This window comes from Crinia signifera, chromosome 2 (assembly GCF_055691185.1).
Source record: "Crinia signifera chromosome 2, ASM5569118v1, whole genome shotgun sequence".
Taxonomy (NCBI): domain Eukaryota; kingdom Metazoa; phylum Chordata; class Amphibia; order Anura; family Myobatrachidae; genus Crinia; species Crinia signifera.
The window spans coordinates 359,960,402-359,983,268 of record NC_139218.1 but is presented as its reverse complement, the minus strand read 5'-3'; the positions used below and the strand labels follow the sequence as shown (position 1 = coordinate 359,983,268).

The 22,867-nt window shown below is 44.3% G+C and overlaps 1 protein-coding gene across 1 annotated transcript in view; it reads right to left on the bottom strand.

Annotated features, from left to right (window-relative positions):
- USP12 (ubiquitin specific peptidase 12) overlaps positions 1 to 22,867 on the bottom strand; it is a 55,599-nt gene that overhangs the window by 9,352 nt on the left and 23,380 nt on the right. Inside the window, exons 2-5 of the mRNA XM_083169876.1 lie at positions 13,836 to 13,916; positions 10,067 to 10,280; positions 8,104 to 8,333; positions 3,647 to 3,723 (exon numbers count right to left, since the gene is read on the bottom strand). Of these exons, the coding sequence (XP_083026002.1) occupies positions 3,647 to 3,723; positions 8,104 to 8,333; positions 10,067 to 10,280; positions 13,836 to 13,916 (602 nt within the window). The remainder of the gene's footprint in view (positions 1 to 3,646; positions 3,724 to 8,103; positions 8,334 to 10,066; positions 10,281 to 13,835; positions 13,917 to 22,867) is intronic.

Here is a 22,867-nt window from a genome sequence, read left to right as displayed (position 1 = left end):
ACGTATCGTTTTATTACCTAAAAATATACATAGTATAACATTAATGTACACATTTGCCTGTTTGCTATTTTCAGTTTCATCAAAGATGGGATTTAAAGGATCCTTTCTAAATGCAATTAAACTACAATCTGACTTCCCTGGGAACAGATCACACTGTATATACATACAATTTCAAACCTAGAATTTGATGATAGATAAGAACCACATGGCCCAGATAGTCTGCCCTAAACATATGCAAGCTCACAATCCAGGGTGGATTTTTTTTTGTTTTGTTTTTTCGTTGGGAGCCATTTAACCTACCAGTATATTTTTGGAAGAAACCTGCAGTACCTGGAGCAAACCCACACAGGTACGGAAAGTATATACAAACTCTGCACAGTTAGGGCTGTGGTGGGAACTGAACTGACAAGACTATTTTTCTATTCGATTTACACTACATGGGAGCGCGCATTGGGATCGAATCTGTCAAATGTAGAAAAACCATTCGATTTTCTATTCAATTTTGCTTCTATATGCAAAAATGAATAGAAAAATAGTGCATATCTCGCTGTGTGTACCCTCTATAAGACTCAATATTTTTAGATTTTATCAATTTTTTTGTATGTTAATAAAAACACCTAATTAATATATTTTGGGAGAAAATACCTTTTATATTTGCAAGTTCTAACTCTCCATTAAGAGGTCTGTGAGTGAGGGAGATAACAAATGGAAGAGATTCTATCTGCACCATCCGGGTACATTCTATAGCTGTGGATTATTGCTGATCAGTGTACGATTTATCATAGTGGACAGATTTGATATCTTTCGAGATGGCATTATTGTACCAAGATTTCCAACAAAGCTAAGTAATCTAAACCAGGCTTGCCTACTCTCCCGCATTCAGCAGGAGGCTCACTACTTTTGCCTGAGCCTCCCACTGCCCCGCAATCCCCCTCAGCCCTTCCAGTTTTTGTGACCCCTATATTGCAATCCAGACTGCGCGTGCGCGCATGTCCGGAAATGGCAGGGGTCGGGGTGCACAGGGAGGTCACAGCCTTCCACCGTGGGGTTGTGGGTAGCGTGGGTCGAGCTGCTGTGTGTGCTTACAGGAAGTCACTGCTGCATCAGGAGGAGCTGGAGAGCTGGCAGCCGGGGCTCTGTTTAACTAAAGCTGGCCCCACCCACCACACACAGAGCAGGATCTGGGCTGGCTCCGTGCATCTGCAGATCAGGCCAGCCCTGCTCCTCTCCCTGCTGAGCTGCCTCCCTCACCACGCTGCCGCATCCCTGCATCTCCAAAGAAGAAGCAACACAGAAAGGTATAGACTTGGGGAGGGAGGGTTCTGCTTAATGTAAGGGGGGCTGTGTGTAATATAGTGTGTATAGGCTGTAATAGGGAAGGGGGGTGACTGCATGTACTTTGTGTATAGTGGTGTGTGTACTGAGAATAAAATGGGGGCTATGTGTATTGTAATATGGGGGGCTGTGTGCTATGTTATATCGTTTTGTGTGTGTGCTAAGAGTAATATGGGGGAAGTGTGTATTGTAATGGGGGGGGGGGTGCGGTGTATAGTGTAATATAGTGGTGCATGTACTGGGTGTAATATGAGGGGGCTGTGTAATGTATTATAGTGGTGTGTGTACTGGGTGTAATATGGGGGGCTGTATATAGTGTAATATAGTGGTGTGTGCACTGGGTGTAATGTGGGGGGGGGCTGTATATAGTGTAATATAGTAGTGCGTGCACTGGGTGTAATATGAGGGGGCTGTGTAATGTATTATAGTGGTGTGTGTACTGGGTGTAATATGGGGGAGCTGTATATAGTGTAATATAGTAGTGTGTGCACAGGGTGTAATGTGGGGGGGCTGTCTATAGTGGTGTGTGTACTGGGTGTAATATGGGGGGCTGTATATAGTGTAATATAGTAGTGTGTGCACAGGGTGTAATGTGGGGGGGGGGGGCTGTATATAGTGTAATATAGTGGTGTGTGCACTGGGTGTAATATGGGGGGGAATGAGCCATCTGCTGCCTCGCACTTTAGTTTTAGTGTATTGCTCCCCTAAAATACGGACTTGCAGATGCGCAAGTCCAGAATGCCTGGGGAGGGAGGAGTGGTGCCTGCATGAGCAATGTCATGCGCTGGTGTCATGACTGCCACCGCTATGTTCTGGGTAGCTGTTGCCGCAGCATATGGGAGTGGAATGGTTTGCGTGTGCAGAGCGCCTGGCAGGCCCGTCAGCAATTTTACAAGCGGCAGGAGAACAGGTGCTATGTTAAACTGAGCTGCTGATTCATGTTTCTGATCTGTTTTGTTCTGCAGTGGACCCCTGCAGTGAATTGGAATCTGTCGCAGCCAATTCTCGCTGGCTGTGTTCCTGGGACCAGCCTCGGACGCAGCCGCTGCAGTAGAACACAGATCAGCAGGACAGTAAGTGCTCACCAAGCAATTGTAAGGTAGGTAAAGGTAGTGCTAGAACCCTTAAGCCCTGAGCACATGGATCTCCTGCGCCCTGTATGGGAAGCGGGTGGGCAGCTGACACCCGCCGATGTCAGCTGCCCGCACGCCGCACCTGCGTCACCGGTGAATTACCATGGGAACGCCCATGAAATGCTGGGTGTTCCCATGGGTGCGATCACAGCCCGCCACCCCATGTTCCCCACTCGCTGCAGAAAATTCTACCCGCTCAAATCTCCCTGAAAATTATTTTCAAAAGTAGGCAAGTATGACCTAAACTAAGGCAATTAGATGAAACCAACCTGTCTTCAAAGTTAAGATAATTAATGTCTATGGGCAGTATTCAATATAAAATATCGCCGTGTGCAGCGAATACTGTTTAGGATTCGCTGCACACTCGCTGTGTTCCGGAGGGCTGGCTGCCACTCGCTCTCCCTGTATTCAATGTCGGAGGGGCGAGTTGCCCCTCGCGGCGAATCTTAACCCCTGCAGCGGACGAGCGTCCGCGGCAGTGAGCCGTGGGACGGTGGCAGGAAGGGAGAGTGAAGTCTCCCTGCCTGCCCCAGAACTTTTGTGGAGGGGAGGAGGGCTCCCCGGGACCCAGGCAGCAAAAGCTGCCCCCCCCCCAGAGCCAGCAGGGGACCGGGTATAGTCACTGTTCCCGATCATGCATATGTAATGATCGGGTGCAGTGAATATATGAATATCTAATGAGCGGCTCGGCTACCATGTGTAAAAAAAAATATATATATATATATTTTTTTTTTATTCAAATAGCATGCCCCTTCACAGAATAAAATTCCTGATTTTTTGACACCAAAATTAAAACAAAATTTTTTTATTTAAAAAGTTCACATTTCACTTCTCCATGAAAAGATGGAGAATTGCTACACGGAGAGACACGGCGAAAATCACTCAGAAAGACGGCGAGAAGTGCACATTGAATAGGGTTGCTCGCTTTTTGAGAGCAAAAGTCTCCATCCAACGCGAGAAAAGCACAAACTCGCCATAAAACATGGCAAATTTTTCTCATTGAATACTGCCCTATGAAGAGGATCAATGTCTACAATGTAAAATATATATCACAATAATTAGATGGCACTACTGTCTGTGTAAAATTAGTTCTGCTGAGTAATAAAAGACATCCATGCGAGTGAATGCACGGGCAAACGTTTGTTGTAAATCTAAATTAAAATAAATGCAATAATTACCTTAAACAATGAGTAATCGATGTATTTTGTTCAACATCAACGGAAAGATCTAAAAAGTCCTCATCTTTACTGCTTATCTGTGGAAATAAGAAACAGAACTTTGTTTTACATTTATTTTGCTTTCCCCGGACAATATTTAGCTCATTTGTGAAGGCATAGTTTTGCGAAATGGGTTAGGTCTTCGTAGGATTAGGCTTCCTGATCTTTAATTCTGGTTAATTCTAGCATAGAATACGCTCCTCAACGCAAAGTAAAGATTTTTTAGCATTTTGGCCATGAGCATGACCTGTTCTGTCAGAGGGCGAATGGGTCCTGCGGCACCGGATGCAGGATGACATCAAACGGTCATGGATCCACAGTCTGTAACCATTTCGGGGGGAGTTAACTGGCCCCGTTTGGGAGAATGGAGGAGTGTTGACGCCGTTGGTGGTATGAATCAGCTTGCATATTCTCAGAGATATCCAGGCACTTGGCTATTACTTGTAGTTTTTCTCATCTTTTGCATGTCTAACTTTACCTCACTTAGAATATTCTCTGGTCTTTTTCATAGCTTTTCTTTAGATACACAGAACGTCCAATGTTATAATAAAAATCTATTCGGTTTCATCACACAAAGAGACTAATTGAAAGCCAATAGATAAGGCAACTTCGTCTAGGTAAACTTGGAGCTTCCACAACACAGCGGTGACATACTACGAGCAAGCTTCATATTCAAGATATAAAAACAAAACCTGCAGACAAATGACAGGAGTGTGACTTTACTTTGAGCTCACAAATTTGAAATAAAAATAGTATTTGATAAAGGCTCCAACCATACGGTGAAACGCGTTAGCCTGGGCTAAGACGGGTGCCTTGGATCAGACCAGCTCAATAATCCTGTTATACCAAAAATTGTCTGTAGTGCAACTGATTGTTGTAAAACAACAGAGCACTGGCCGCAAGTCCTGGATAAGAGCAGCCAGTGGGACGTACATGTGGACCACCATCGGCTGATTGCACTCACGGGTGATTCTAGGTCCATCATGCAGACAGCTGCTACTGGGCTGAATCCCCAGTGATCCATTCACGGTGTCCGCTCTACAAGCTCACAATAATACATTGCTTATAGGGTGTGGGGCAAAAGAAGTGAACATTGGATATTGTACTCTATAGACCAGTAATTCACTCATACATATAAGCTGAAAAGCTCTGCGCAGAGGTACCTTCGTGGTAAAGGGGCATAAACACAGTGCAATATGAACTACCGATATGGACTATATAGTCCATACTGGTAAAAAACATAGCACATATTGCACCAAGTATATATATCGCTTGTGATGGATGCCGATGTGCGTGCGCCGGTAATACAAAAAAAAAAACAGACTGTGCAGAAAGCTCAATATATGACTAGAAAGTGCACAATATACTGCATATCAGTACGTGTGTGTACAGAAGTGACCAACAAAACAGGAGAAATGGGTATTTAGGCAGCGCGAGAAACTGGGTGTTCAGTTATATACAATCAAAATAGCCAATTGTGACTATGTATAAATAAAACTATATTTAATAAAAATAGACAAAAAAAGAATAAGGAATAAAATACATATAGATTATATACACTTGCAGGTGAATTATAAGATGCCAATGGCTAGTAAATCCTAATTTACTAACAGACACTTTGCACTCCATGATTTTATAAGGTTAGTAGGTAGTCCGTCAGGGGTTAATCATATATCTGTCCCCAGTCTCTGGTTAGTAAAGACAGTCCGTTTAGTTCATAATAGCACAATAGCCTTTTCTATATAACCTCTGTTATCGTATCTGGTATCGTCATTACGTTGGTGTAAAACAGATAAAAACAAGGGGGAATAAGCCTCCAGATTCTAACACCAGCGGTCTCCAATCCGCTTTGAACTCAGCAGTAAAATGTTTATACTTGTAAATCACCAGCCGGTGTGTATAATCTATGTGTATATTATTGACTGTATATTTTATTCCTTTTTTGTCTATTTTTATTAAATATAGTCTTATTGATACATTGTCGCGATTGGCTATTTTGATTGTATATAACTGAACACCCAGTTTTGAGCGCTGCATAAATACTCATGTCTTCTGTTTTTAACCACTGGGGATTGAGTACCCCCATCTAGACGGCAGCTGAAGCGGGCCAGATCCCCCTAGCGCTTAAGGGGTGAAATTTAATAGGATGAGAGAAGCAGAAAGTGAGAGATTTGGTAAGAAATCTCCATGTATTTTTTTTAAAGCAGCAATAATTTGCACTGCAATGCCAGTTTGATTTTGCAGTGTAAATGATTGCCGCTTTAAAAAAAACCTGGAGATATCTTACCAAATCTCTCACTTTCTGAATCTCTCATCCTATTACATTTCACCCAACATTTTCACATTTTTGTGACCGATAAAAGCCTGCGATATTCGGTCAACGCTGTCTAGGTCAACCGTCGACCACTATTGGGTCAACAGTCAATAGGTCGACACGTGAAAAAAGTCGAAATGCATTAGGTCCACAAGGTCAAAAGGTCGACATGAGTTTTTTTTTACCAACTTGTTCATACTTTACTATTCCAGTGGACACAGAGGGAGAATATAATAGCGTGCTCAGCTATGACTAGCGCAGTGAGCCATGCGGTACACTTATGTGGTATCCAAGTCGACAGACCCCCAAAACCCATGAAAAACTCATGTCGGTCCTTTACGCCATGTTGACCTAAGGCATATCAAAGTTTATGTGTCGATGTTATGACTGTCGACCAATAGTGATTGAACTTTTGACTGTCGGCATGACAGCCCATACCCTAAAATACCAACCCTGCATTTAAATGAGCTATTTCTAGTATAGTCAAAATCAGCCAAAGCCAAAATTGAAAGTGTATGCACCTAAAGGAGAGTGCCCCGGATTACATAGAACACAATCCGCTAATAGTGTTCACTCTAGGAGTGACACCGGGCAGGGCGCTGGGGGGCAGACCGGGCACACTGACGTCACAGCTGGGGGCGTGCCCGGGCCGCCGCCGTCATGAAGGGGGCGTGCTTGGGCCGCCATTGTCATCAAAGGGGGCGGGCCCGGCCCATCCGAATACACAGTGCTGCCGGGGAAGCGCCAGGCATCGCCGTCAACGGCGACGCTGGGCTTCCCCGTGAGGCTGTTTTAGCGGGGCGCTGCGAGACGGGCAGGGTGCATTTTGCCCTTTAAAAATCGGGCAGGGCGCAGCGCCCCGCTAAAACAGCCTAGCGGGAACACTAGCTAAAATCAGTTCTAGAACACTAACTGGTGCCAATAATGAGGACATACAGCTTTACGGATACAACTCAATGGGGTAAATGTATGAAGCTCGGAGAAGTTGTATCTTTCCCCATAAAGAACGTTATGTGCAAGGTGATAATGCACCAACCAATCAGCTCCAAACTGTCAATTTACATATTGGAGCTGATTGGCTAGTGCATTATCACCTTGCACATGACGATCTTTATGGGGATGGATACCACTTATCCAAGCTTCATACACTTTACCCCTCTATTCTGAAAAGGCATCACTCTGATCTCAAGGAGACCGCTCTGATCACACATCCCAGTCACCATAGTGACTGTGGTATAATGCAGCTTTTATTAGAAATCCCACATTCTATTGTATCTGCAGTCAATACATTTTATATTGTACATTTATCAGAGTTTTCAATTACGTTTGGGCTATTTTCATTGTTAAAATTTCAGTATACAGCACAGATCCCACCACTGTTTTTGTCTGTCTCCACAGCGTTATTCGTAATACCGAGAAATGAATACTATTGCAAGCTACTATATGTACACACTGGTGTCTGGGCATCAGCTAGAGCACACGTGCCTGCTGTCTAATCAGGTGTGTATCCCACACTCTGCTATATGTACACACTGGTGTCTGGGCATCAGCTAGAGCACACGTGCCTGCTGTCTAATCAGGTGTGTATCCCACACTCTGCTATATGTACACACTGGTGTCTGGGCATCAGCTAGAGCACACGTGCCTGCTGTCTAATCAGGTGTGTATCCCACACTCTGCTATATGTACACACTGGTGTCTGGGCATCAGCTAGAGCACACGTGCCTGCTGTCTAATCAGGTGTGTATCCCACACTCTGCTATATGTACACACTGGTGTCTGGGCATCAGCTAGAGCACACGTGCCTGCTGTCTAATCAGGTGTGTATCCCACACTCTGCTCTGTAATAGAGCAGTCTACTGTGATGAGACCACATGGGGAGCGGATTCAAATTGGTATGAACATTTCCGTTCCATCTTATATTCACATGCACTTCATTAAAAAAAAATATATATATATATATATATTTTTTTTTTAAGTGAATCTGTATTTTAAAGAGACTGTATAGGATTGTTGAAGCCCAGCAATACTATAGAGAGAAAAAATAAAAACAAATCACACAAACTAAACGGAAGAAATGGCGGTAAAACCAGACGACCCTTACCGTCTCACATGTAAGACATCTGGTTTCATTAGTTAAAGTTCCCTGAAAGATCTCATGAACCCAGGTGGGGTCTGGCGTGCTGTTATTGTTCTCATTGTCAATGCTCCCGTTGGGTATCCGCCCATTTTGTTTCTCTTGTTTCCGCTCTTCTTGTAAAATATCCGCTATCGTGTTGAGCAGATAGTTTAAGAATTCGTGAGCATCCTGCTGCATGTAGTTGTCGAACAGTTCTGAAAAAGAAATAGCGTTTTACTACGTACTCTACATCCATGGTAGCAGCCAGGAAGCCGCACTACAAAACCTCACACTGGTATCGCTTGTGCAATTATTTGGGAGGTTATGGGTTCCTAGGGAGAATAATATGTCACCGATACATGTCCTTGTGGTTTACAACACTCACCTTGGATATAGAATGTAAATGTGCCACGTTTTAAGCCTTTCCATCTATGCAACATTTTGATCTTACCATAGATAACCGCCTGTCATTGCATAACAGTTTTTAGAAAGGTTTGTTGCACCCTTTCACATAGCAAAAATAACCAGAGTCGATCCGGGTGTCTGTGTGCGGTGTGAAAAGGCCCTTTTCAATTTTCCAGGTCCATCAGCGGCGAATTCCGACCCGGGTTAAAAGAATGGTTAATCCCGGGTCAGAGGCGTGGTGCTGTGCAGTGTGAACGGGTAACCCAGGCTGAGCGACATATGTAGTCACCGAGAAGTGGTAAACATAATTGGGTTCCAGTGTGGGGTTAAACCGTGTCTAGGTTAACTGTCAATAGCTTGATCCCATATGGTCAACATGATTCGTTGACATCAAAATGGTCGACACAAATGAAACACAGGTTTTTTGGGAATTTTCTTCATGTTTTTCCTGATTTACTAACCAGGTGTACTGTGATTGGGAATAAGTAAACTGTGGCAAACGTTGCAAGCCCTTGAGGATACAAATTTCCAGTTATTGTTCTTAGATTTGACCCCCCCCCCCCATGGTATGAACTTTTTGTACGTGTTGACCTTTTCCACTACCTTTTGACCTCACCCATTGTCTACCTTGCACCTGTTGACCTAATGCATTGTCCACCATATGGTTTCCATCTTTCTATCTAGGCAGAGCTTTTGTACCTGTAAAATCAGCGCCATACTATGAACAGTTGGACCCACAGAGAAATGCGCTTAGCACGGTGACAAGTGATGAACGACTGAGAATTTAAAGCCAACTACATCTATTTTACAATAAACTCCCATAACTCAGTAGTAGACACAACACATTTCACATCATGACATTTGCTGGAAACAGCAGCGTTGTAGATAGAACAGATGTGTACATCGCACAACCGCAGCAGGCTCTGATTACAGTGATAATCACCATTCTGCCTCGGCTGCAGCCAAAACCCAAATTCCATGTTTGAAGCTCATAATTGTATTATAAACATGCACTAGACGGAGCCTTGCAGTCCAAGATCCACTCGGAAACCACATGCTTCTACCAGGAAAGGTGAAACAGGGACACAAAAGGTGGTAGAATGAAAATGTCCAGAATAGTATACTGTAAACAGGCAGCGCTAGTCACCCTTCTGCTCCACGGGAGGTTTCTGTCCTCCCTGAACTTGCCTTAGGACACTGGGGCAGGGACTGCTGTGAATGTTCAACTATTCTCTGTAAAGCGCTGCGGAATATGTGTGCGCTATATAAGAAACTGATAATAAATAAATAATAAATGCAGAATGCTCATTACACAGCTCGCATATGACATTCGGTTTTCCTTTAATACCATTTCTAATTGTATAGTCTGCGAGTGTTACCAGTACGTCATGCATAGTCCCTACTGAAAACCAGCAGCTAGCTGAATACGCCCCATCACATGTGGTTTTGATGTAAAATGGACATTAGTAATGAATGTGGTTTACCCATCAGTTCTGTGCATTATGTCTGATGTACAGGTGTACTTATAAATAACAGTATTTACCATTTTCTTTGCGTAACCGGGTAATAAACTTCTTTGGAGGGATCACACCGACCTTCTTCTTCTGTGTGGCTATGCTGTGGAAGAGATCAGCTAGGCAGGTCAGGAGATTCTCCTTCTTTCTAGGTTGGCTTTTGTAGGAGAGAACTTTTTCCCGAAAAGGACGACAAAAATAAAGTGCTTGTAGGACAGAGTTGCAGTAGCAGGTGTTCCCAAACTGAGGAGGAAAATGAGAGGGGCAGAAAATCATTCCATGTCATCAGTGACTTCCAGTGTCCTACACACGAAACAGTGTTCTAGTCCTGCTGCCAGACCCAGATATCAGCATACTTTACTTATATTTACTCATGAACAGAAACACTGCGGTGAGGAACACCTTTACAGAAGAATCTCCCTATGTTATCACAATCGCTGAGGGCGTGCGTGCCAGTCACATAATTTATAAATAACGAGGTAAAAGCCTGTCAAAATGACAGCTTAGTCCCGATCTGCTCCTACCTCCAATACCGGTCTTCACCGCCCCCTCTCTCCATATCCAGCAAGTTTAAAACATATAATTTTGTTTTCACTTTCTGTTAAGGAGTAATATGGTCAGTCGAGTGGCCTCTAGTGGTCACTGGTGGTACTTCACCTAAAAAAAAAAAAAGGCTAGGCTGATTTAGCCTTTTCGATACTTGTGTATTATCAAGGCGCCCAATTAGCAGGGGTGCCGGACGGCTCCCCGACAGTCGGAATTCCGACAGTCATTACTCCGACATCGGTATCCCGACTGCTCCCTCGTGGGGGTCCACGACCACCATTGAGGGAGAATAAAATGTGGCGAGCGCAGCGTTCCCCACGCTGTGCAGTCAGGATTCCGACGTCTGACTAATGACTGTCGGAATCCCGACTGTCGGGTAATTATACCACACCCATTAGCAGACATAAGCTAGTGTAGGGAAATGGCATTGCATGGGCCGTTGTAGTGGCATGTGATGCAATTTTTTTTACTAATTTATTAACTGCTCTTATGGCCCCAGGGGATCACATAGCATCGCACCTCCCGCAAAATCGCATGGGACGGCGATACCTGGACGCGTACCCATTTTTTTAAGCTTTCTATCCCGATTTGATGCCGATGCACACTCCCAGGACAGCACAAATCGAAACCCAGATAGACAGGGCAGCAATGACTATATATTGCAAATCTAATGCAGATAGCATGAATTGTATGTAAATAGCACATGAGTTAGCAAAGATTGCATAGCAAGTTGAATAGCAAAGGAATCTCACCGTGTGTACACACCATTATAGACTCGATTGCTATGCAATCTTTGCTAACTCATGCTATTTACATACCATTCATACTATCTTCATTAAATCTGCACTATATAGTCATTGCTGCACTGTCTATTTGGCTTTTCGATTTCAGCTGAATGGGAGCGCGCATCGGATCGGGCTAGAAACATGATCTATCTCCATTTGATGTCTATGCAATCCCGATTCGATTTTGACTATATAGTCAAAATCGAATGTCAATTTGTACCGTGTGTACATAGCATTAGTCGAACTGCAAAGGAATCTAACTGTGTGTAGACACTTACAATTTTAGGTCATATTTATTAAACAGAACATTAGTTTATTTTCTTTTATAAGCTGATTTTAAATGTTCATACAAAAAGGAGGGACCTTGGTGCTAAATATAAGATGCATGTGGTTAAGGTGATAGGTCTGCAGTCTCCCGCTGATGCGGTAAATGGATTTCTAGCCTAAAACGCAGACAGCCATTTGTAATGGAAGATAATGGCATAGCGGGGGAACAATTTAGGTAGGTGAAAGATCTATACATAGAAAAACAAATTTAGCAGCTAAAAGAAAAACACTCTAAATATGATTTAAAAAAAAACAAACAGCGTCAGGCAACTTCGTTCTGCAATTGAAGCGATCATTTGAAATATTCAGTAAATATATAGGCAACCTCAAAAGAATTAAAAAAAGACAACTATGTAGATATTCTGTTATTCCATGCAATATATGCCCCCTCTGTTCCGTGTCGTATGGGTCCTTATTGTGTGGACAGAAACGTACAGCAAACCCAGGCCAGCAGGACATCTGACCAACTTCCGAGCAATTACCAGCGTCCAATAATAGTCCAATCTGATTACTGGGCATGGGGTAGTTTTGGGAATGCATAAACGGCAGTATTGGGCCAGTTGGCAGATGTGTGCGGTCACACTACACAAGCTCATCCAACATGATCTGTGTCATGAATCATCCAATTTGTACATCATCTATGACAGGGATGGGGAACCTATGGCCCTCCAGCTGTTGCTGGAATACACATCCCAGCATGCACCGCTACAGTTTTGCTATTTGGCGATGCTAAAACTGTGGCAAAGCATTCTGGGATGTGTATTTCAACAACAGCTGGAGGGCCGAAGGTTCCCCCATCCCTGATCTATGAGAATCTGCAAGACATTCGCTGTATTCTATGACTGTTTTCGTATTTACAAAACCGATTCAAGTCAAAAACTTTAATATTGATTTAGGAGGCTCCTAAACTGAGAATTTAGCGGCATTTACTACAGAATAAAACAAAAAAACATGTGTTTCCTGTTCTATAACCTTTGAACATGTGACCATAGGCTGATTTTACACTTGCATTAGAACAGAGACTCCAGTGACACTACATTTCAATTGTGAACACATTCAATGTGCATGTACAGTGCACTGAGATATAACAGGAGCTGCCAAACCACAGCCCAAATGCAGACTGTGCCCTGCTGCAGTCTGGCCCATAACACTGTCTGGGATTCCTTCAGAATGGGGGACACTTCTTTAGAGACTTGGGAGTAGCATAAATTCTTTGCAAAGCAGTGATGGCCGTTAGCTATTTTATCAGCATAGAACTCATAGCTGGGAGGAGAGCGGATAATATTTTCTTTTTCTTAACATGGTATTCCAAGATAAAGGTTTGGACACCACTGACCTACTGTATATACTGTTGCAATTAATGCAAGAAATAGAACAGGCATAAAAAAAAAAAAAAAACAATAAAGGCTGCAACACAGTTTACATTGCACACTGCATTTTCTATTTATTACAAATGGGAGTGGACTTGGAAAATTTCCTTTGATGTTCTCTCTGTTTGCCTTAAAAACCACACTACAGCATGTAATCTCTACTGGACATGGCCAGTTGCCTTTTGAATGACACTACAGTGCCTTTGTTTTTGATATGTGTGTAATGTAAAGCTATTTTTAGTGAGATACTGACACCAAGCCGTTTTAGAGGCGATAGAAAAACCATTGCTCGTGCATGCACATCTAATGAGGCAGCAACTGAATGGCGGGCGAGGGGTCAATTGTTTAAATGCTCTGCGATGTTCCGCCGTGCCGTTCACATCCCTAAGAATTGTGGTAGCACAACATCCCTAAATCTGCTACGAACCTGAATGGGGTGCAAAGGAGAATTGCCACTGTTGGTAGCCAAAAGTTGCCGGTCTACCACAGCACTTGGCAGACATTGCAGAGAATTAAACGCCCTGTAATATGATGTACTGAAAGCAGTCACTGATGCCCAATGGTGGTGGGATATGGCTGCTGGCTACAGCTGTGCTGGTATACAGAATTCATATATCGCACGTCTTCCCTGTCCACTGCAAACTATTTGTGTTGGGGGTGGGTTCCGAAGAGTCTGCATTTGTTCTAATTCAGCAGTCTGTACAGAATGTGTTCCAGAAGTTAGAACTTTAATGTGTGCAGAAGTACAATGGAAAAAGAGAACTACTTACATTTACTAAACCAAAATAGTGCTCATTCACTGGAAACTGTTCCGGACCAATCTCTTTCTCTAAAGCCGAGGCATTGGCGCCCTGGAGAGGAGTGAGGGAGAAATCGGTTATAGGGGACAGTCATAGTACAACCATAAAGTAAGCGGAACAAGTAACCAATCACGCGCAGAACAGGCATTTCTTTATTTTCCCAGTACCAAAAGCTGGTAAGAACTGCTGCAACTTGTTGTTCATCAACAGCTAAAGAACCCCACGCGTTCATTGCAAGTACCCTATCGAGTCACACTGCTCATTTGCTTCTGACGAGAGAGATGTGGGATAAAACACTTAAGCAGCACGCAGATCGGCTTAATTATCATGCACACAGCAAGAGGGCAATTGCAACACAAGCGCTGTAACAGCCATTGATGTGTCTCCCGCTGTGACAGCAAAAATGCTCAAGAGATGGGAGAGCACTGTAACATTTTAAGAGCTTCACATTTCTTTTGCGTTCTGCTAAGCAGTCACGGATCAAAACTGCTCTGGATGAGTCTCTTTTGAACTCTCGCTGATGTATGCTGCTGGGCTGTCTAGACATATCCCACTAACATGGCCGTCCGAGCCGCTCCCTAGAACCAGTCAGTTCACGTTGTGACCAGGAGGAGAGAACTGAAACATGAAATTGTATATGAAGTCGACGTGTAACAGTACAGAGAGAAGCAGCAGGATTTACTCGGGAAGTTTCTGAACTACAACACAAGTGATGCACAATGCCGCTGGACCCGTGTCTCTCTCTCCCCCTATGCTGCAAGTATAGGACTGGGCAGGGTTTTGGGGCACATGGGCCTGTTCTAAAACACATAGCTATTAAAAGTGGCACTGTATGGATTAGCAAAGTTGCCATACCTACAAACTGGCAAAGAGGGTGGGGGGGGGGGGGGGGGGGACATGTCCTACAAACTGGCAAAGAGGGTGGGGGGGGGGGGGGACATGTACCAGTGAAAACTGGTCTGAAAGGGTTTCCCTAAATATTGTTTCAAGTTAAAAAACGGCTTTTTAAAGCTGCTAAATGCTTATTGGCCGAATTCTGCTTCTGAGCCATTTCTAAAGGTACATTAAAGTGACACTGTACATATTCAATTTACAGTTGTAGTGATTATTTATTAAGTCAGTGTGATGCTGTGTACACATGGTGAGATTTAACATTAGATTTTGACTATATAGTCAAAATCACATTGGGATTGCTTATATATCGCATGGTGATCAAACAGGCAAATCTTATGTGCAGCCCGTCCGACCTCCCAACTCCGATCCGATGCGCACAGGACCGTCTATATGTGCGATTTGGGCCGATTTCACGGCCCGATTCATCCAAATCGGGTGAAATTGTGCCCAAATTGCATAGTGTATGGGGTCCTTAAGAGCTGCAAATCTTCCAGTATTCCATGATTTTGTAAATAAAAACCATTCTGGATGCCAATCACTTGCTTTCTTGACCCACAGTGGATGCGGCCTGCGCGGAGCCAGCCAACCACCAAACAGCCTATCCCAACAAATAAAGACAACCTTGTGTTTTACCAATGGCAGAATAGAGAAGCAGCTGCTTAGCCTCAGTACTCTGGATGTAACACTTTCTGTATTGTGTGGGGCTGACACTCAAACGTGTGATTAGCAGGATGAGGGAGATCAGCCATATTTAATGTCATCCCGCCAGATCGCTCTTACTAATGTTTCTGGGGGGATTCTGCGTTCAACAACATGGCATCGCCAGCAACGTCCCCAGATTGGGTATGGGATATTGAGTCGACCAAATTAAGGTCGACATACATTTGAATCGACCACTGAAGGTCAACAGGCCTTGGGTCGACACAGGCAAAAGCTTGACATGCCCAAGGTTGTCAGGGCCAAAGGTCGACACAAGCATTAGGTCGACAATGGGAAGGTCGACGTGGGTTTTTCACGGTTTTGTCCTGATTGTGGATAGACACCGTATCGGTGCACCATGCTTCCGCCACGGTGTCTTGCTATCCTCGGCACACGATTATATTCTCCCACCACGCTCTAGTGGATGGTGTCGGCACATGTTGGCTCAAAAAAAGTGAAAGACCCATGTGGACCTTCTTTCGACCTTAGGCATGTTGACCTTTTGTCTGTCGACCCAACGACCATATATCCCCAGATTGAGCAGCATGTACAAACAACTGGGGCTGTTGCTACTACACAGCAGCCTTAACCTGCACAGCACAGGCCCATACGGCTGCATACACAACTGTGTGAATTCAGGCTCAGAGTGGGCAGTACCAGAATGTTAACACCGCAGCAACTTGTACCTTTCACGGTTAATTAGCTTGATACCACCGAGTGCAGTCTCATATGTACTTTAGAAAAAGGAGTAACATCTTTACTGGGAACAAGTAGCGAAATAATGCAGAATGGCAGAAAGGACTCATTAAGCCGATAAGGTCTTTTTCAAGATACTAACCTCATATGACAAAGTAATGAGATCCCAATGGAAATGCCATAATTACTAACCATCTGTTTACCTCAAGCCAACTCCTTTATAAAATAAGCTACAACACGACATTACATGTACTGCGCAGTAAAAATGACAGAATACAAAACCACAAAATAAATAGAATCTAAAAAAACAGATTACAGCATTAAACATTAAAACATTGCTTGCTCTCCAGACATTGGCCCTAACTCTGGTTGGCGCGGTAAGCCGAGACGCTCGCAGCTTACCAAGCAGTTGTTGCGCCACACAACCGAATCGCAAATAGCAGGATCCTGTCATTGGGGCAGATGTATTAAGCCTAAACAATAGATAAATGCAAGGGTGATAAGGAGAGATAAACGTCCAGCCAATCAGCTCCTTACTGACTTTTTTCAAACACAGCCTGTAACATGGCAGTTGGCAGGTGATTGGCTGGACGTTTATCTCTCTTTATCACCCTTGGATTTATCTCTTGTTAAGGCTTAATACATCTGCCCCAATGCCCTATGTGTGGGAAGATCAGTGTTCTAGTAGTTGGGGAAATGGATTTCTCTATAAGGTGTGCCTTAATTTTCAGAAAAACGTTCATATCCCCTTTCACACTGCAGCTATAACACTGTATTTTGCGGATTTCAAAACCGTTATAGCTGCAGTGTGAAAGCGCCGGTTTTAAATTACTGTTTCAGGAAAACTTGTAATTCAAAATGGTTAAAAAGAAAGATCCTACAAGGTTCAGACCTGTTATGTTTGCAGTGTGAATGGGTCTGAACCAGTATTTAGTACCCCACATCGGTCCTCCCCTCCCCTGGTACCTGGGAGCCTGCTGTGGGGACCCCCCTCTCTCCCTGCCAGCAGCTGGCTCAGGACACCGGGCAGGAGAGGGGCGCACCGGATCTACTGCTGTGAACCCGAACCACTTGTTGGAGCTGCACTTACTAAGGGATTACACCCGGACCCCTGCCCTGATTTGCGGGCGTGTATGGCTTTCTATGGGTGAAACGGATTGAATCTGAAAGGTACATAAACTGTACTGAAACGTTAATATACCGTTTAGTACATGCAATGTGAATGGTGTTTAACTGGCTCAGATCCGTTTTGAGAAACATTTACAATACTGGGTCTAAAGAAGGTTTGCATTGTGAAATCAGTATCAGATTGCTGTATAAACCTGCAATCGGTCTCATTTCCCTCTTTGCCAGTTTCCATCCTTGGCTCAAAATCAAGATTACTGCAAAGCAATATAACACATTGAAACCAAAACATACAGTTCCTTGTTATGCACAAGGATTTCTGAACATGATACAAAAAAGAAACATGCGGACTGAGTACAGACAAGGGACAATAGTGTCCAACTGCTCCTTAGTTCTATCTTTCTTCTACGGCTGTATAAATATTACGTGTATGGGGATAGCTGGCTTGCGGTGTGGATTTTTGATCTGATAGACTTTATGGCACACTGCTCACAATTTAGTTTTGCTATAACACCATGGATAACTTGCAATGCTTCTTCTGTCACGTGTTTACTATGTGGGAGATTTAACTGAGAGTGAAGTTTAACAAGGATATCGTGCTCCTCATTCCTGAAGTATAAAAAATTTAATTAAAAAGCTTTTAATTAAAAAAAAAAAAACTTCTGAGCAAGCACAAGGGCTGCTGGGAAATGTAGTATTTGAATTGTGCACCTGCAACCTTGACTTTGTATGCAGTACATAAAGGTCTCCGCATGGTCATACCTCTTAATTGGTGTGCACCCCAGGACCCCGCCCCTGTACACCTAATGCTGTGTATTTACATACACAATAGAAGGCTAAAGACCCCTTCTGCCTGGTGGTAGCACCCACGCCCATCTGTCCTCTAGATTTGTTTAAATTAGGTTCCTGACATTTTTTAGACTGCATGCAGCACATTGGATTATCAGATGGGGGGTACATTTCTGGGTTGCGGGCACCCCTGGACTGCTGTGGCTGTGTGGCCTCAGGAGCAACACAGATTAACACTTATTTCCATATTCACTTTCATCCCTATTGTGTGTTTTGTTTCAATGGAACTCATTTCCCGACTTTACCTCTCACGACTTTATCTCTCATTTTGTTACCGCTCACTTACCCCTGCTATTTTTTAGCAGCCTCTACCACTAACCTATCCTCACTTTTTTCACTATATATTTTCTTCACTCTTGTGTTGCCCTGGGGTCACTCAGCTGTTTCATTTTGGGGTGCCCTGTGACTTGCCCGACTAATGAGGTCACCTGGACGCGGTGGGCAAGCTGTTACTTATGGCCATAACTATGCGAAGAACCTCTCTAAAAATGCTACATTTTATTGCAACGTTTATTATTAAGGAATTGGGGAGTTTGAATTGTGCACCTGCAACCTTGACTTGCATGCAGTACTACTGAAAGGTCTCCGCATAGTCGCACCTCTCAATTGGTGTGCACCCCAGGACCCCACCCCTGAATAGTTTTCCCAGCAGCAAGCTCCAGTGGAGATTATTCTACTTTTTTTATGTGAAGGGGGGGAGGGGGGCAATAACACACCCTGGTGATTACTAACAGACAGTCATACACACTTGCAGACATACTGTTAGGTATAAGATGCACTTTGGAAGATGAGTAATTACAGACTAATTAGGCTGATTGGAAACTTCCAATTATTTAATCATTATTTAGGGAGAGGAAATAGGGTGCCAGAGCAAGCACTGGTGCATGAAAAAAAAAAACACATATCAGTCCTGCAGGGTTCACACACTGTGGGGTTTAGTGAAGTTCCGACCGGCAACTGAATTCCTATGTATGAATGTATGTATGTAAGAAGATCAGATTAAGGAACAGTTGAAAAAATGTTCGGGATCAGTGGGATCCTGGAATTTGGGCCAAAAAATGCGGGGATTTGAATTATGGGATTGGAGACTCCAATCCTGGGAATTACGGAATTAAACTACATATGTGCAGTTGTGCCAGGCGGTAATGAGCACTAACATACTTGGCTGAGACGCTGCCCGGCTCGGGAAGCATTGGTGTATTTGGCGCTTAGACGGGCAGCCATAGAAACAGACAGGGCAAGCAGCCAATCTGGGAAGTGGCTGCAATAGCAGTTACTGACTGGCTGCCGGGCGGCACTATATTTGAAGTGAGGCCCGTCAAATAGTAAGTGCCACGTACACACTACCTACATGCACCCTGCCTGTTTTCCCCACACTTCCATCTATTCCCACCCTACCTCATTGTTCCTTGCACCCTTCCTTACTGCTCCCTACACTGACACTCCGTAGCTACTCCCTACACCCCTTCCTCACTGTTCAATCCCGAATCCTGAGTTTAAAAAAAAAAAAACATGGCCTGGAATTGGCCACCTTCACATGACTGATACATTATTTCAATGGAGGCAAATTAAAAATTAGGGTTATGTCCCCTCACGCAACACGAGGCAGCACCTTCCCAATTGCATTGTGACATTTAATCGAGCAACTCTTAAACCTTTAGATTAATTGTGGCGAGAAGCAGGTGACCCACAGAGGGCCAAAAGCAGCGAGCACGAGAGGTGAAGGGGTAATGGATAAAATAAGTGTTTGGACGGCCAGAACTAATGAAGGAATGATTTCCTCGAATAAACAAATCCCTTAAGAGTTTAGGTGATGAGGCTTTCTCTGGTTATTAAAAAAAAGAGATCTGCTGTCAGACTGTATGTGATCAGATATGCAGAGAGCTGGAATGAGGAGGAAACAATTGTGTACGTCCATTTGGAAGGGGAAGTTCATGATTAAGGAATTAATAAATGAATAGAATGCGATAATCTGGAAGACCTTGGGAAGGAAATAAAGGTTCATTTAGAAAGAGCTGATATGAAGGACAAAGCAGAAATATTTGGATGTCTTGATTTAAAACATCTACAGCAGTACTTGAAGGGTTAAATGATGAATAAATGCAGCTTGAAAACTTACTGACGATGGTAGTTCTATAGACTGTAGTAAAGCTGGTTCCAATGAAATACATTTGATTTAGATGTGGTTGGAGGTGCTATAGCTGCTGCTTAAGGCCCCATCCAGTAGTGCGATACGGCACTTACCATGCGATTCCGACGCATTGTTGCATTGGATCGCATGAAAAGGGTCATATCACAGGTCCTTCTCCTGCGATTTCAATGTGATCCTGTGTGCCTCGCATCAGACAGAATGCTAAGAATATTTATCACGGCCCTTGCTTGGATCACATAGGAAACATCGGGGCAGATGTATTAAGCCTGGAGAAGAGATAAACTCTAGATAAAGTGAGAGGAGATAAAGCACCAAATGAACTGTGTTTGAAAATGACAGTTTGGAGCTGATTGGCTGCTGCGTTATCTCCTTTCACTTTATCTCCTCTCCATGCCTAATACATCTGCCCTACAGTATGCAAAAGGACTGCATACAATGTACCATATGCAACCCATAGTTGGTGGGGTATCGCATGTGACACCTTCCACTAGTGGATGGGGCCTTTACATGCTACCAATACAGTAGTGCAGCAAGAGGCGTCTGGTATAAGTATTGCATTAGTGATACCTGCTACACCCGAGGACGCAGCACCGGATCAACCTGTTACTCCATCAGCCGCCTGTGTCAACCATGGGCTGCAGATCCAACAAAGAGGACAGGAAATCTCCATCCTCTGACAGAGATCCTGCTTCCGTAATTTGCGGTATGGGTCCAGTGAACATTAGTGCTTTGCGGCACGTCTGTCATGACCTTAATCATGCCTAAAATCAAAATAATTTACGATTTAAACAGAAATGTTGCCCAAGTACAGCCCTTACTAATTTCTCTATGATACAGGAGAAGCTAATCGGTGCATTGATTCTGAACACTGTGAGGAGGTAAAGGAGAAAACCCTAGAGTACAGGTCTTCTACCTATGGCCCTCCAGATGTTGTGGAACTGCATGTCCCAGCATGCCCTGACAGTTTTGGCATGCTCTTATAGGAAAAAATGCGGCAATGCATGTTGGAACATGTAGTTTCACAACATCTGGAGGGCCACAGGTTGAAGACCCATGCCCTAGAGGCTACCAGGTAATAATGACCATAGGAAAACCAGAGAGAGAATTGCTTTGGGTGGGGGCAGGATGAATGAAGCCAAGGCGACTGGTAAGGCCGGCAGTGTATCTGTAGCCTGGTCCATCTGATGGCGGTTGGTGCTGCGACGATATGGGGCGTATTCAGGTTTTTCCTTCGCTCCCAACCCTATGGGTGCAATTTAAACCGCACACTCCAAGTTTGTTTAATGGACAGGCACACTGCAATATGTGGAACTGGTATCTCAGAATGTGGTTACTATGACCCCCATGTCCAATAACAAATATATCCTCTATTGGCCAGCATTTCCAGCCATTATCCTACCGCCCTAATGTGTTTAGAGTAGACCCAATGTGGACACGGAAACTCACTGTGTGTGGGCGGCAAAAGCAATGATAGAATTTGTCTACAGTTTCCGATACGTCTATAATTAGAAGGTAAATTGGGAAGACCATTGCTAATATCACCTCTCTGTGCAGCAGTTTCCAGGATTACAGGCTGCATGACGACACAGCGGGGTCCTACCTGACCAGCATGCTGCTTAGAACCAGTTCAGGTACTTGTTTCCTAGCACGGCCACAACGATTTAGATCGTTGTGGTCGTAAGATAAAAAATCGGATCGATCGCATCGCATGCGATTTGGTCGCATACGATGCGACCGATCCGATCGACCGATTTTTCACCCGATTTTTTTTTTTTTTCACCTGATTATTTTTAATTGCCCCCCCAAATGTTACTAAGTGGGCTAGACCCCACGATAGACGTCAACCCGAAGCGTGGCGAGCGCAGCGAGCCCGCGAGGGGCGGCGGTGCGCGTCCTCCGACCTTTTCATTCCCCTACTATCCACTAGGGCGTGGAGTGAGAATAGAATAGTGTGGCGAGCGCAGCGAGCCACCGAGCCCGAAGCGTGGCGAGCGCCGCGAGGGGACGCGTATAACTTCACAGGTATACGCGTCCCCTCGCGGGGCTCGCTGCGCTCGCCACGCTTCGGGCTCGGTGGCTCGCTGCGCTCGCCACACTATTCTATTCTCACTCCACGCCCTAGTGGATAGTAGGGGAATGAAAAGGTCGGAGGACGCGCACCGCCGCCCCTCGCGGGCTCGCTGCGCTCGCCACGCTTCGGGTTGACGTCTATCGTGGGGTCATGGCGGGCACATAAAAAATGTGAAATGGGTCATATTGGCCCATTTCACCTTTTTTATCATTTTTCCCTATGTGAGATGGACTTAATCAAGTCCATCTCATCTTGTGCCATTATAATGGCACAAGACCGACAAGATCCTCCCGATTTCAATGTTAAAAGATTTTTTAACATTGAAGTCTATGGAAAAATCGGGTCAATCGGTCGGTCGCATCGCGGCCGATTTTAATTGGTCGCGACCGACCGATTGACCCGATTTCTGTCAATCAAAGGGAAAAAATTGAAAAAAATCGGCCACATCGTGAGGATCGTGTCCCTTAATTAAGAGCCACGATCACTCACGATTGTGGCCGTTCTAGGAAACAAGTA